This window comes from Coffea arabica, chromosome 2c, assembly GCF_036785885.1.
Source record: "Coffea arabica cultivar ET-39 chromosome 2c, Coffea Arabica ET-39 HiFi, whole genome shotgun sequence".
In the NCBI taxonomy this organism is placed as follows: domain Eukaryota; kingdom Viridiplantae; phylum Streptophyta; class Magnoliopsida; order Gentianales; family Rubiaceae; genus Coffea; species Coffea arabica.
This window is the reverse complement of record NC_092312.1, coordinates 66,085,707-66,101,634: the sequence shown is the minus strand read 5'-3', so window position 1 is coordinate 66,101,634 and position 15,928 is coordinate 66,085,707. Positions and strand designations below refer to the sequence as shown.

Genomic DNA, 15,928 nt, shown 5'->3' with positions numbered 1-15,928 from the left:
CTCCATCTTAATCCTAGTCTAGCAATATACAAGAGTGGATGAACTACACTAGCTAAACTATCCTACACTAAAGAAATGGAAGAACTACATTTCTGCACTCTTCAGCTCTCTCCCGTATGTCCCTGAATGAATGAATGTCAGACCACCCAAATGTCTCTGCATATAAACTGATGAAGAGCTCTTCTCCAGTCAAATTTTGCTGCTATGATTCTTCAAATCTCCTTTTGTTAAGATAGTCAAAAACCATTGTTTTTTACTTGAAAATAAGCCACCTTTATTGCCCTTTTGTCTTCTGAAGCATGTGCACCGAATTCTCTTGCAGATTGTAGTTGGAAAGTAGTTTGAACATAAGAGAATTGACCGAGCAAATTGCAGAATCGCGGCCAGAAAACGCGCCTATACAAAACGCGGTTACAAGTCACGTTTTGTGTACTCGCGTATTCACTTTTTCCTTACTTCAACTGCGATTTTCTCTATCATAAAGGCTGAACTGGTTTTTGTGTAAAACACCAAAGTTGTAGCCCTTTGAGTTAGCTTTCCAATGCTTCAAGAATCATCCAAATCGGAGCTTTGTAGACTGAGATATGATCAAAATACTAAACACTGGTCGGAACTCTGTTTTCCACTTTGGACAGCTGAGTTGAATTTCGGTATTTCAACTTTTGGACTATGAAAACGGCTGAATTGGACTTTGATGTCTTCATACCAAATGTAGATCTCTTTCTTAGCTTTAAATTGGTATAAAGATCACCTGAATCCAATCAGTGTAGCTCCATATATAGTCGAAATACTGAAAAGTGTCAAAACTGTCTTGACTTGCATTTCCTTTCTTAAACGTTTTTCACTTCATTTTTCTTTTTACCACTTTGAATTCATCACCAAATCTCTATTTTTCACTTCACTTGACATCCTTTGGTGGTTGAATCATCATTCCTGCATAAAAATGAAGTTTTTACTATTAAAATCAATAGAAATGCAATATTAGCCACTTTTACCAAAAATGTATATTTTTACCAAAACCTTAGTTATTTTAATTATAAAACTAAATAATCAAACCAAATTAACTAATAAAATGCACTTAAAAATACGTAAAATAAATCCTTATCAAGTAACAGCAAGGATTACTACTTTCATGCCTATTTTTTCTTCTTGAAATTTTTCCGAGTAAGCATCTGCAACAAAGTTGAATGTGCCATTTTTTCCTTAAGATGACATAGTTCTTCTTTGCTGTACAATTATGTTGTTATCTATGTATGTATGCTTGGATAAGAGTACAAATATATTCACTGGCCTACCTGGGAAGGGATGCAATGGTATAATCAGTTCCCTTCCTTCTCCCATCACCTCTCTATTGCCTCCTCCCCCTTTGCTCCCTTATCTCCTGCCACCTTTTTCCTCCTCCATACCCCCTTCTCCTTCTACCATTGCACGGGAAGGAAAGGGAGGGTAGTAGCGGGAAGGAGACCGGTGGGTGGGAGAGTGAAAGGGGAGGTGGCAAGGGAAAGCGGGGGAAGGAGGAGGAGATGCAGGGAGGGTGGGTGTGGTGGTTAGTGGGGCATTGATGTGTGGTTGTTTTGGGTGTTTTTCTCTAGTTTTTAGGTGTTTTTTGACTGTGTTGGGCAGGGTTACTATAGATGTATGCTTCATTTTGTTTCACCACAACTGGCCATCTGAACGGTCTTTTAATATTAAACATGACCTAAATGATTTTTTTCTTGGTACACAAAATCTGAACATCTGACAAACTAATTGTCATAACAATCTTTACAATGAGTAGGAGATACTAAAGTATAATGGGCCTAGAATGGTGTCCCAGATGCATTCTTTGCCTCATAGTCTGCTAGTATAGTTTAGTTATATTAGACCCGAAGACAACCTAAGAGGGGGGTGAATTAGGTTGATTAAAAAACTAATCAGATTATGGGCACTTTTTGCTCAATACGAAATTTAATCTCTTTTCTAAATGATCACACAATGAATCAATCAATAAATGAGCAATATCACTTGAGAGAAGTAGAAAAGATATGCAATTTAAGGATTACAAGATAACAGATAAATAAAAAGGTAAGAAATGCAAACTAATTGACTACTAAGCTTCTTTTGAGCTCGAAGATCAATTCACAAAACAAGTTTGTTCAAGTTGATGAAATACAACCAATCTTGTGTACAAAGGAAGGCTCACTTTCTCCATACCCTAAGTTTCACTTTGTCAAATTAGGAAGTTTTACAATTCCTCAGAATAACACTCACAAAACTACACAATTGAAGTATTCACTCACAAATGAAAAGCTTACAAAGGATCTTACACCACAAAAAATACAAATGTTCCTTGGAGAGTATATTCTCACTAAAATTACTCTTGATCTTTTGTATTCTCAGTGTACAAGTCAATTTTGAAGTTTCTGACCATACTCTATTTATGGGAGACCAAGAAAGTGTTTCATTAAAGTTTCCAACAAATAGAAGGTAGGTGAAAAGTCAACTAGCCATTGGGAGTATCGGACGCCCAATACTTCCGATGCTTGCATCTGAAAGCATATAGAGAGTTTGAAAAATCATTTCAATTCTTTCGATCGTCTGGTACTTCTGATGCTTGCTTCTGAAAGCGGACAGAGAATTTGAAAAGTCATTTCAATTCGTTCGGATGTCCGGTGATAATGTTCTTCGTCCAATATGATCTTTCTGTGTCTGTCCTGTCTATCGGACGTCCGGTATTGCCATTGTAGCGTCCGACAGCTTTCAACTTCCTTTTTCTTTATTCAATTGCTTTTTAAATCAAATTTTTTCAGAGTTGAAAAGCTTTCTCATTGACAAAATATTAGTTTGAATTATCCAATTATTTTATAAACATCAAAAAATCGAGATCATGATCATCATTCCCCCTTTTTTTTTATGATGACAAAACAATGGATGATATTTTGAAAATTTTGAGCAAAAACTCCCCCTTACACATAGTATCTATAACCAATTCAAAATCATTCAATACCAACATGAGCAAAGTAATTTTCATGAGCAAAGTCATGGGCAAAGTAATTTTCATCATAGTTAACATAATATCATCAAAAACTCCCCCTTCCACATAGCATCCATAACTAATTCAAAATCAGTAATTTCTCCCCCTTTTGTCATCATAAAATCAGAAAGTAATTGGCATCAAAAGTAACATCATTAGCTAACATCAAAATCAATCAATGGCAACCATCACCAACCAATATCAACAGAAAAATAATATCAAAGGACATCAATGAATATCAATGATACCAACATTCATATCAACCAAAATCCATTAATGGTAACATTCAAAAAGGTCAAAGGAAACACAGTACTGAACATAAAAAAATAAAAAAATATTACAAAAGAAAAACTGAAAATGCATCTTAATATGAAGTGCAAATGACCCTGGAGTACTGTCGGAAGCACGTTCATCAACTATCGGAGGTCCGATAAAGCTTGACTGAAAAAAAAATTTTAGATAATATTTTTCAAAATGCCCAATTTTGTCTTTAAAAATATAAACTGATCCAAAAGTAAAACTTTTGTAAGAATATCAGCAATTTGATCTTTTGAACAAACATATTTTACATAAATTTCACCCTTTTGGACAAGATCACGAATGAAATGATACTTTATGTTTATGTGATTTGTCCTAAAGTGTTGAAAGGGATTCTTTGTAAAATTTATGGCACTCGTGTTATCACAATACATTGGTACACAGTCATACACTAGTCCAAAGTCATTCAAGGTAGTTTCATTCATAACAATTAAGCACAACATGCATCGGCGGCTACATATTCCACTTCCGCCGTAGATAAAGAGATAGCATTTTATTTTTTGCTAAACCATGATACCAAGTAATTATCACGAAAATGACATGTACCACTAGTACTTTTCTATCTATCTTACACCCACCAAAAACAGTATCCGAAAAATCACATAAGACAAATTTATGACATTTAGGATACCAAAGACCGTAATTCAAGATTCGCTTTAAATATCTAAAATTTTTTTTAACAGTCTTTAAATGAGATTCTTTAGGGTAAGATTGGAAACGAGTACACAAGCAAACTATAAATATAATATCGGATCTATTTGCAGTTAAATAAAGTAAGTTACCAATCATACCTCTATATTTCTTTTCATCAATTTTTGTACCTTCTTCATTTTTGTCAAATTTGGTGGATGTACACGTAGGCGTTCTAACTTGATTTTCTTGAAAATCATCTTCCTTTGATTTCTTTTCTAATGGATTATTTTCTTCATCTTGAGTCGTGAGTTTCTTAAATTCTTCTTGAACACATATATCATCATTTTCACAACAACTCTTGAAAATATCATCATTAGTTTTATCAAACGTGACATGGATGGTTTCTTTTATAACAAGAGTCCAAGAAATAATATTTGGTACCCTTTAATTGTTTTGGTCCTTGAGAGTTAGTATCATGTCTAACTATCCACATGCATTTCATGCCTCTTTTCATATTCTTCCTCACATAACAATCACTTTTCATGTGATCTTTTTTACAACAAAAACTACATATAACCAAGAAGTTATTTACATGAAAAGGTTTAACAGATCTTACTTCTCTTATCTTATGAATAGTAAATTCATTTGCACCAAAATTTAACTTCTTTTCATGAGTGCCAAAATGAGACTTTGATCCATTTCCTTGAAAACAATTTTATTTTTTTGTTGGAGAAACTCATTTAGATTGTTTATTCTTCTTTTCAAATCACCTTGTTCCTCTTTGAATATTTCACAAAGCCTTATTTTTCTATCAAACTCATTTTGTAGATCAATCACACTTTTTTTAAGTAATTATTTTCAGTTTTCAATTTTTTATTTTCTTGAAAAAGATGTGCATTATCCTGAAGAAAAAAATTAATTTTGTGTTTTAATTTCTTGTTTCTAGCATAAGATTCTTTCAAACTATCATGTAATTTTTCAATGAAAGATTCAAGATCATCATCAGTTTCATCATCATTTTCAAATTGAGGGTTACAAGTTGTTACCTCATTTTTTCAACAGCAATAAAAACCATTTGAGCAGATTCTTCTTCCACTTCTGTTTCATCATCGGAGTTGCACTCATTCCATGTGAATTGAAAGTTGTTGAATCTTGATTTTCTTCCTTCATTCTTCTTCTTCATTGGACACTCACTCATGTAGTGTCCAAGTTGGCCACATTCATAGCATTTGTCACCGTACTTTTTTTTGGTCTCTTGCTTTCCTTTGTTTCTTGTAATGTGTTCGAGGTATACATATAATATTAAGCTCATTCCAATCAAGTTTTACATTTATAAACTCCTAAATTTCCCACACGTAATTTATCGAAAGTATACGAATCGTGAGAGAGTACAGGGTATTAAGGGTCGATCTTACAGGAAAGATTGCAATTAACCATGTTTTTCAAACTCTTTGATTATTTAGACTACCATAAATATAAAATTATGAAAATAACACTAGAAAACTTCTGGAGATATGAAATTCCTTACTACTCTTACAAATGAAATTACCGGTTAAGTGAATGCTATTATCTTGATTAGTTATGGCATAATTTCCTAATGTATGTGAAATCAACTCTTGTGGTGAATCACCTATACTTGTAATTGAACCATACCTACTCTCATGGTTATGAAATTAACTACAAGCTCATTTCTTCTATGAAATTACATGAAACAAGTCACTTAAACCACATAAGTGTACTCTCGTGAGTGTATTCCCTAGATTTATCACTTCCTTGAACTAGTGTTAAATTCCAATTCTCATTGTAAACTTAACAGCTTTAGATAATCAGAATTAATGGTCGGTTAATCATGAATAGAAAAGCAAAAGTGATAAATAACTTACTCAAAATAATATCATCAAATAACCAAGTAAAAATTATTAACAAGATATATAGAAAGTTCATCTATACTCTAAGCATAAACTTTAGCAAAATATGAAAATAAGATCCAAACATATATTATAGTTAAACATGAAATCAAATACAAAAGAAAAAGTGATAGAAGAGATCTCACCCTTGTCACATGAGTTCCAACTCTCCATCTTTGCTCCTCCAATCTTCATCCAAATCTAACTACAAATACAAGAATGATAAACTATACTACCTATGCTATGCTACTCTAACTAATGAACTAAGAAAATTCTAGTGAAGACTATATTTTTTGTGTGTTTTTCTAGCCTTCCAAAGTTCTCCAAAAATTTCCTCTAAAGGCTTCTATATATAGAGAACTCAAGAGCCAAATGAGTTGTTTCTAGTAGTCATTTTTTACTCTTGAAACTCTCTAAGTTTGCTTCTCGAAGTTTCCATGCATCATCAGATCATTTTCAGCCAGAATCTTTGCAAAAAAAATGGTCAAAAATATTGTGTGAAAAGAGCACAAGTTGCAGAATAAGTTGCAACCGAAATCCACTAAAACGCGAGTACAAAACGCGGTCTGTGCCCGCGTTTTAGCCCCTGTTTTACTCTTTGCAGGTTTGCACTTTTCTGGGCAAGATTCATCTTTACTCTGTTTTTTTATCCAATTTCAACTAATATTTTCTTGATGTTAAAGGCTGAACTAGCTCTTATGTAAAATATGAAAGTTGTAGCTCTCTGAGTTACCTTTCTAATGCATCAAGAATCATCCAATTTGGAGCTCTATAGACCAATAAATGACCAAAATACCCTTGACTAGTCAGAACCTTATTTCAGCATTTAACCATGAAATTGTACATTTGTATTTTGACTTTTTGACTAGGAAAATGACTGAACTAGACTTTGATATCTCATATCAAATGTAGAACTATCTCTTAACTTCAAAATGGAATAAGAATCACCTCAATTCAATGCTTGTACCTCACGATATAGGCGAAATACTATAAGGTATCAAAACTATGAAACTTTTCTTCTTTTGTTTTTGATTGCATTTACTCTTTTGCACTTCATATTCTCATTTTATCACTTTAATCCATCATCAATCATCCAATTATCTTGTCTAATCACTCCATTTGATGATTGAATCATTAAACCTACAAAAACATGAAGTTTTTCTATAGAAATTCATAGAAATTCAATTTTTACCATTTAAACCATGAAATGCATATTTTCACTAGAATCCTAGTTAATTAGCTATAAAAGTAGTTAAGACACACCTAAACTAATTAATAAAACATACTAAAACATGTAAAATATCTACTTGTCATCTTGCATTGTTGAATTGATTGAAATTTGAATTGTTGGGTTCTCCTTTTCTGAATCTCCTTTTGTTGAGGATTCTCTTGAAACTTTGTGTGATGAGAGCAAGGTCATTGTCATCAACATCCATATCTTCAGCATCCAATGAAACTGAGTCATTTTCATCTTGGGATGCTTTTAGAGTAATGTTCCTTTTTACTTTTGCATCTTCTTTTTCTTGTACCTTGGTCTTAAACTTCAACTCATAAGAAGTTAGAGAGTTTATAAGAGATTCAATAGGCATTGAATTTAAATCTTTCGCCTCTTCAATAGTAGTTACTTTACTTTCCCAATCTTTAGACAAAGCATTCAAGATTTTTCTGTTTTTCTCTCCTAAGGAGTATTCCTTTTCCAGAACCTCTAAATCCTTAATAAGATCATTAAATCTACAATACATTTTATTAATATTTTCATGAGGTTCCATCTTAAATGACTCATATTTTGTAACCAAGATAGATTTCTTTTGTTCTCTAACATTCCCGCTGCCTTCATGAATTTCTCTCAATTTGTCCCAAATCTCTTTAGCAGACTTACAGCCTTTGACCCTAATAGATTCATTTGAGTCTAGAGCACTATATAACACATTCATAACTTTTGCATTTAAGGTGAGATGAGTTCTACCCTTTGCAATCAATTCATTTCTTATTTTTGGTTTTGATCTATGAATATTTTCATCTACTATAGAGGTATCATATGGACTTTCATTAACAATAAACCATAGTTCAATGTCAATCGATTGCAAGAAACTAACCATTCTTTCTTTCCAACTCACATAATATGACCCATTAAACATTGGAGGTCTAGTTACAGATTGTCCTTCAAAAAAATAGCATTGTTGGTTGTCATCTTTACTTCTAAATTGCTGGAGCTTAATCTCTAGGAGACCAAATTCTGATACCAATTGTTAGGCCCGAAGACAACTTAAGAGGGAGGTGAATTAGGTTGATTAAAAAACTAATCAGATTATGGACACTTTTTGATCAATACGAAATTTATCCTATTTTCTAAATGATCACACAATAAATCAATCAATAAAGGAGCAATATCACTTGAGATAGAAGAGATATGCAATTTAAGGATAAAAGATAATAGATAAATAAAAAAGTAAGAAATGCAAACCAATTGACTACCAAGCTCCTCTTGAGCTCGAAAATCAATTCACAAAACAAGTTTTTTCAAGTTGATGAAATACAACCAATCTTGTGTACAAAAGAAGGCTCATCTCCTCCTTACCCCAAGTTTCACTCGGTCAAATTAAGAAGTTTTACAATTCCTCAGGATAGCCCTCACAAACCTACACTATTGAAGTATTCACTCACAAATGAAAAACTTACAAAGGATCTTACACCACAAATAGTACAAAAGTTTATTGGAGAGTATTTTCTCACTAAAACTACTCTTGATCTTTTGTATTCTCAATGTGCAAGTCAATTTTGAAGTTTCTGGCCATAATCTATTTATGGGAGACCAAGAAAGTGTTTCATTAAAGTTTCCAACAGATAGAAGGTAGCTGCAGAGTCAACTAGCCTTTGGGAGTATCGGACACCCGATACTTCCGATGCATGCATCTGAAAGCAGACAGAGAGTTTGAAAAATCATTTCAATTCTTTCGATCGTCCGGTACTTTTAATGCTTGCGTCCGAAAGCGAACAGAGAGTTTGAAAAGTCATTTCAATTCTTTCGGATATTTGGTGATGATGTTTTTATCTGATATGATCTTTCTGTGTCTGCCCTATCTATCGGATGTCTAGTATTGCCATTGTGAGCGTCCGACAGCTTTCGACTTTCTTTTTCTTCATTCAATTGCTTTTTGAATCAAATTTTTTCAGAGTTGAATAGCTTTCTCCTTGACAAAATATTAGTTTGAATTATCCAATTATTTTGTAAACATCAAAAAATCGGGATCAAGATCATCAAGTTATTGACTAGTCAAGATGGGTTGTCTTAATATGGACTACCTAAAATAATGAGCTCAGGTATTAGTGGTCTAGAGAGCTGAATAGATCATGAATGTTGGGAGTACACACAGACAACTGTATGCAGGATTTGAATCTTACACTAAATTTGTTGCATCAGACATCTCAAATATTTAACAGTTGACCTAATTCTGGAGAGGCTAAAAGTGTGATGCTATTAATTTCTCTTTTTCCTTCTTCTGCAATCTATAATTTCAAACATGCGAAAACCATCAGGAAGAGGTTACTTGTTAATGTTATATGATTAGATTACACCATAAAATTCCTAAGACAAACGTCTAAAATCTTTTCATGTACAAGTAACAGCACCTTAGGCAAAAGTCATCTACTTGGTGTGTGCTTATGTGGGAAACCGAGAAGTGGTAACCAATGCTTCATTCAGCTCTTTTTAAATCAGGCCATTGAAAAAGCATAATTTATTAATAATGTCAGACAATGCCCTGCTTTCAAGTCTGAATTGCCCTATTAGATATTTAGAAATTGTGTCCAAGACTCACTTAGAGATTGCAAAGCTTGCTTGGCCTTGTAATAAGGAAAGCTCTATCATTAGGTCTTTTCCAATTCACTAGATAATCTGGTCATTGTCATTTTGGGTGAAGATATTTGTTGTAGGCAAAGTTTGAGTGAAGAAATGGTTTAGCCTTCTGGCTAGATTAATTTAGTCTTTAATACTTGGAATAGACAGGCCAATATTATTTTGTGCAAAAATAGTTTGAAATTAACTTAAGACACCTTAACCAATTTACAAATAGTTTAAGAGCTACTTAAGTGATTCACATGTAATCCCTTTTCCTTATGGACTATTGATAAACGTTGTACTTAAACATGATGATTAGTAATTGTCTGGTATGATAATTTTGATTGGTTCAAACAACCGCATCAAGTTTTCATCCATTTATGTATATGTGTCTCTTATTTTCATCGAGTTTTCATTAGTCCATTTTGCTTGCCAAAATAAGAGAAATTGAGATAAAGAGACTCTTAACTTTTGATTATAAAGCCAAGGATATTAGCACTTACTGTACATGTTAGTATGTCTTGGATGCTTTGATATAAATGTCTAAAGTTCAAATCATTTAATACTCTATATCTAACGATCATGACACTTAAAATATATCTTAAGTTGCATGTTGGCTTTTCAAGTTAATGGATACTTCTTTTAATTAACTTGTGACTGTTGACCTTATGATGTTTCTAATGGAAGTATAGAATAATCAACATAGTTCTCCATTTTGGGGTTACCTTGCTTTGTTTAAATGCCACCTGTTTTTCTTGTATGAGGATTATTTTATGAAGCTGACGCCTGCGTGCTTGGATATGGTAGAGCAAGTGATTCTGTAGAGATAATGATGAACACCAAGCAAGCTTAAAGGTATGCCGAATTATGTTAATTGAACATGTCCGTCCTTGAAAAAAGGGCTAGAAGAAAAAAAATGTGGTTTACAAAGCTCACCATCATTCTTGGTCTTACATATTAGTGTATAAGAAACTGCCTCGTCAAACTTTTGATGTTTTCCCAGAAAGTCTTAATATGGGGGACTTGATAGTCAGCAACATAAAAGTCATCGTCTGCCTCACTCTACTCCATCTTACCTCAGTGGTCCACTCCCAATCAACTATTGCCATCACAATTCCAGTTTGCTGAGAAGAAGAAGATTTTTTGGCTTTCTTTTCATGGACCCTCTTCCCTCTCACCTGTTCTCTTCCTATCTCATGAACCATCTTTCCCATCACATTAGATTGGTTATCTTCTTTACTATTACATCGATGTCTGTGTAGATGGATGCAGCAATGCCTCTAGTAGAGCGCCAACACACCCCATTGATTTTGACATCAGATATGCATTCTACACCCATGCATTATGGCATATCAACATAAGTGCACTGGGTTAAATGGTGATGAATTGTGGTATATATCTCATATATCTCTTGTTGTTTCAGAAAAAAAGCAGTATCTAACACATGAGCGATTTCAATCTTCTCCAATTAATTGTCTTTAAGGTGATCCCATGCTAGACTTGGTTTTGTAGCAGTGTTTAGTTGTGGTTCTAATAGTTGGTTCACAATCCCTACTACTTCAGTATGGTTATTTTGGTCATTTTAAAATCTATAGTGAAAATATGGTTTCCAACTCCTTAAATGGTATTATTGTTACTATAAATGCAGTTTATCCACTTGTATGACTTAAATATCAAATATCACATCTCTTAGCGTTGCCTGTAATAGTGAAACTTATTCTTCAGCTAGATTATTTGTTATCTTCTCACTCATCTTTATATTTATATACTACCTTTCTTTTGGCATCAAATTAGTATAGAGTAAATGAAAATATCCTTTTATTTTAACTGCTAAATACCTGTAACAAGATTGGTAAAATAGTATCTCTTTGGGAAAAGCAAGATTCAAGGTTGCAACTATTTTTTTAAATTCCAGGGTTTGTCTCAATTTGATTTTTTGATAAGTAATCATGGAGGCTATTGACAAATAGCATAGCAAGCACAAGCTAATAAATATACGATCAATTAGAGATGCATCTTAGAAGAGTAGTTGTGGGGAATTGGAACCCTCCAACGGGAGTAAGCTGCAGCCGTTGAGATGGATGTTCGTAAGAGCAATTGGAATCCCGTGGACATAGCCGAAAGGAACCCTTATGGAAAATCATGATAAAGCCCTAGTTGTCTTTCAACTATTGGAGTTCTTTTCCAATCTATGATGTTTATAGAGATGATAGTGGTGCCTCATATTTGAAAACTAGAGGTGTTTCCCACGCAATGTACGGGCACCAAGGGATTTATTTTTTTGAAAATTTGTGAGTATTAGTGTTAGTTTTTTTAAAAAAAAATTGTAATTATAATTTGTTTTGGAATGTAATTTTGTACTACTGACTTGAATTGTTGTGTTGAGCAACTAAGTTATATATATATATGTATGTATATATATATGTGCATAGGTTTATCTTATGCAATATTTTGCAAAAGGCTACTGCATTGCATCTTTTATATATACAATTTTCCAGATGTCTTCAAAAGGGCAGGTTCTGTTCAGTTTTTCTAATTTAGTCATCTGGATCATTGTCTATATATGGGATGTTTAGTTCATAAGAACATTCACACATATTACAGCTAAAGCTTCTTAAAGCTTCAAAAATAGTATTTGTCTGGAGTTTCAAAAATACTAAAGCTTCTTAGGTTCAATTTTTGTAGGTGTCGGTGCATTGTTTTTTGGTGGGATCAAACAACTAACAAACAAAAGTGCAATAGATAGTAACTCTAAAGTAATCGCATATTCAGTGAATAGTAGAACAATGAAAAGAACATATATAAAAAACAATCTAAGGATACTCTTAAGACGCAATAAAAGAGTTGCGATAATTATAAGAAAGAATAGAACCAAACCTGAAGTTGGTGAGGATGAGGTGATTTCTAGTTGAATGAATCGAGTTGGCAACACATGAGCTCACCTGCCAAAAATGGAATTGTTGAAACTTTGTCCTCCGGTCTCACTTCGATATTGAAGTTAGAAGTAGTGCAGGAGTTAGGTAGGTAGATTGAACAACGTATCTCATTTGTAAATGGTAGATGAGTATTTATAGTAGAGAAAGTTAGGGGCAAAATGATAAAGCCTACCCACTAGCAGCCATCATAAGATAGTCTAGGGCTGCAGTGTCAGGCGTAGGTCTAAGCAGTAGGGTGGCTGGCGGTCACATCACCATCAGTCCTAAGTCATGTAGGGAGCTAAAGTGCGAGGTGTTATGGGTAGAGGTATAGACGAGGTGAAGCGTCTATTTCAGGTGACCTCCAATCACCTTGGTTGAGGATGGTCGAGACAAGGTGTCTTTTGTCTAACAGTGTAAGAGGTCTAGTAGGGTTCGAACATGCCGAGGTGCTTACAGCAAGCAAACTTGTAGGGATAAGGAGCAGGAGACGAAGCTAGAAGAAGAGAAAACGAAGAAAATGCACAATGTCTAAAACCTGGAAAGAAGAAAATGCAAGAGGAAGAACAAAGGAACCAAAAACAATGTGTATTTTGCTTCAAAAAAACCTTGAGAAATGGAAGCTCCACTTGCAATGTACAAAAGAAAAGTGACGGTACAAAAGGAATTAAAAATCTCAGAAGTACAATCATTCCCAAGATTATGATACCTTGGTTCCACTAATAGAGCATGTCTAAGGGCAATGAGGTCATTATGCTCCCTAATTCCTGTAGTCTATAAAACAATGATTTGAATGGGTCATCAAATCAAAATAAAAAGACAATTAAAACCCCAACTTAAGTTGCCACACTACCACACAAAAAGCATCTAAAAGGATATAAAAGTAAATAAACACCTCCTCTCTATCTCTATGGATTTTCTTGAGCTAAGGAACAAAACGTGCTTCTTTGTGTATAAACATAAATCTCTGCATTTCCATTTTTTTTCACCGACAAAACAGATGAAAATACAAGGCAAAAAGTAGCCTGAACAATAAACTCCAACTGCTTCTTATATATATTTTCTTCATCAAGTGGAAACAGTACTTTTATATATCAACACTTGATAGTACAAGAGTTAGTTACAAAAAGAGGCAACTGCCCTCATATCTTTCCTTACTATATCCATTAGCCATACCGGGAACTCATTGTCCCATTCTATATCATGAATTAGCTTGATTGCAAGTTGAGCTAGTGTATGGCTACGCATATTTCCTGCTCTATACACAAAAGGGAAGTTACACTGTTCAAAACCTTCCTTCATCTTCTCAATATCCTCTACGACTGTTGCAATACGAATGTCTTGAACATTGCTTTCATTGATTTGGTCGACCACCGATTTGCAGTCTGATTAGACTTCTATCTTAGTTCATCCTGCATCTTTGGCGATCATAAGCGCAGCTCTTACTGCTACAGCTCTTCCTCAATAGTTGTTCCATTCTTGCATTCCATTATACCCTTTGCTTTTATTAGCTTTTCAGTCCAGTTCCTTGCTACGATTCCCTTTCCTGTTCTTACAGATTGATTTGAGATGGTTGCATCTGTGTTAATCACCCCTGGCTTTAGTGGTTCCCATCTCTCTTATTGGTTCTACTGTGTTGTTAATGTTTTGGTCTTTTCCTCTTCAATTTCATTAGCTACCACAAAAGATTGACTGTGAGGTTAATTTGATCTCTTTCCTAAGCTTTTTCCTCTACCTGAGTTATTGTTTCCCACCACTTCCATATATTATCTCTTAGCTCTGTGACCCCTTCCCATTTGACTGGAGCCATTTTCCATGTCATTTCTGCTATTGGACAATGGAAAAACAAATGCTCTATTATCTCTGTTGCCTCCCCACAACACTCACACATCTGATCTCGTTTATCTGTTCTCCTATATATGACCCTTTTTTACTGGCAAGCAGTTTTGTAGAACTTTCCACATGAAGTGTTTTAGTTTCACAGCTTCTAAAGGTTCTTCCAGACTGTGTGCTTTCTTATCTCCTAACTTGTCTCCTCTCTCACTTCCTCCCTCCTTCCATCACTATGTTTATCCTGCTTAGCAATTGCATAGCTAGATTTTACTGTATATGAGCCTGATTTGGAGTGTTTCCAGAATATCCTGTCTTTACTCCTATATAGGCTCAGAGAGATGCTGGCTATTAACTCTACTTCTTTTTTATTGAACAACTATTGTATTTTTAGCTGATCCCACTTTCCTTCCATTATTAGATCTCTTACTCTCTGAAGCTGGCAGTTCTCAGGTTAGTTAATGAGGGTTTGCCATTTGAAATTCTTGTCATCCACTTATCTTTCCAAATATCCACTGAGCTTCCATCTCTAATCCTCTTCCATAATCCATTGGATAATTGGTGTCTGGCACTATGAATACTCTTCTAGGTCCAAGAAGCTGAGTTAGGGGGTTTCTTATCCATCCAGTGATCTCTCATGTACTTAGACTTGATAACTTTGCTTACTAACAAATTTGGAGCTATGATGAACCTCCAAATTTGTTTTGCAAGCAGAGCTATATTAAGTGCTTCCAAGTCTCTGAAACCAATCCCTCCTTTGCCTTTCACCTCTATCAGTTTCTTCCAAGTGGGCCAATACACTTTGTTCTCCTTTTCACCATTTTCCCACCAATACTTTGCTATTCTTGAGCTAATATCCTTACACAGGCTTTTAGGAAGTTTGAAGCAGGACATTGTATAGTTTGGAATTGCCATGATAACAACTTTGATCAGCACTCCTTTCCCTCCTGAGCTTAGCAATTTTTGTTTCCATCCTTGCAGCTTGTTGCTTATCTTGCTCTTCACATACCCAAAAGCTTGGTTCTTGGATTTTCCAATTGCCATTGGTAATCCAAGGTATTTCCCATTGTGGCTTCTTTCATGTTTTCCAGCACCTCACTAATCTCCTTTCTATCTTGGTTTAGTGTGTTCCTGCTGAAATACATTGCTGACGTTTCATAATTCATCACTTGCCTTGAAGCTTTCTCATATTGTTTGAGGATCTCTTTCACTGTCCTTACCTCCTGTTTAGTTGCTTTATAGCACAGTAAGAGTCATTTGTAAAAAAGAGGTGTGAAATAACAGGACTATCTTTGCAGATTTTTATTCTTGTCAAGAATTTGTCATTCACAACTTTCTTGAATAATCCAAAAAGTCCTTCAGCACAGATAATAAATAAGTAGGGGGATAAAGGATCTTCCTATCTCAGGCCTCTACTAGGTAGAACATGTCCAATTTTGCCACAATTATAGTCCAACTGCTTCTTCTATGGTAT

The 15,928-nt window shown here is 34.3% G+C and overlaps 1 protein-coding gene across 1 annotated transcript; it reads right to left on the bottom strand.

Moving 5' to 3' along the window:
* Positions 1–15,039: 15,039 nt before the first annotated feature.
* Positions 15,040–15,498, bottom strand: LOC140035751 (uncharacterized mitochondrial protein AtMg00310-like). The gene has a single exon (XM_072077112.1). It carries the CDS (start codon positions 15,496–15,498, stop codon positions 15,040–15,042), a length of 459 nt encoding a protein of 152 aa, XP_071933213.1.
* Positions 15,499–15,928: the final 430 nt, after the last annotated feature.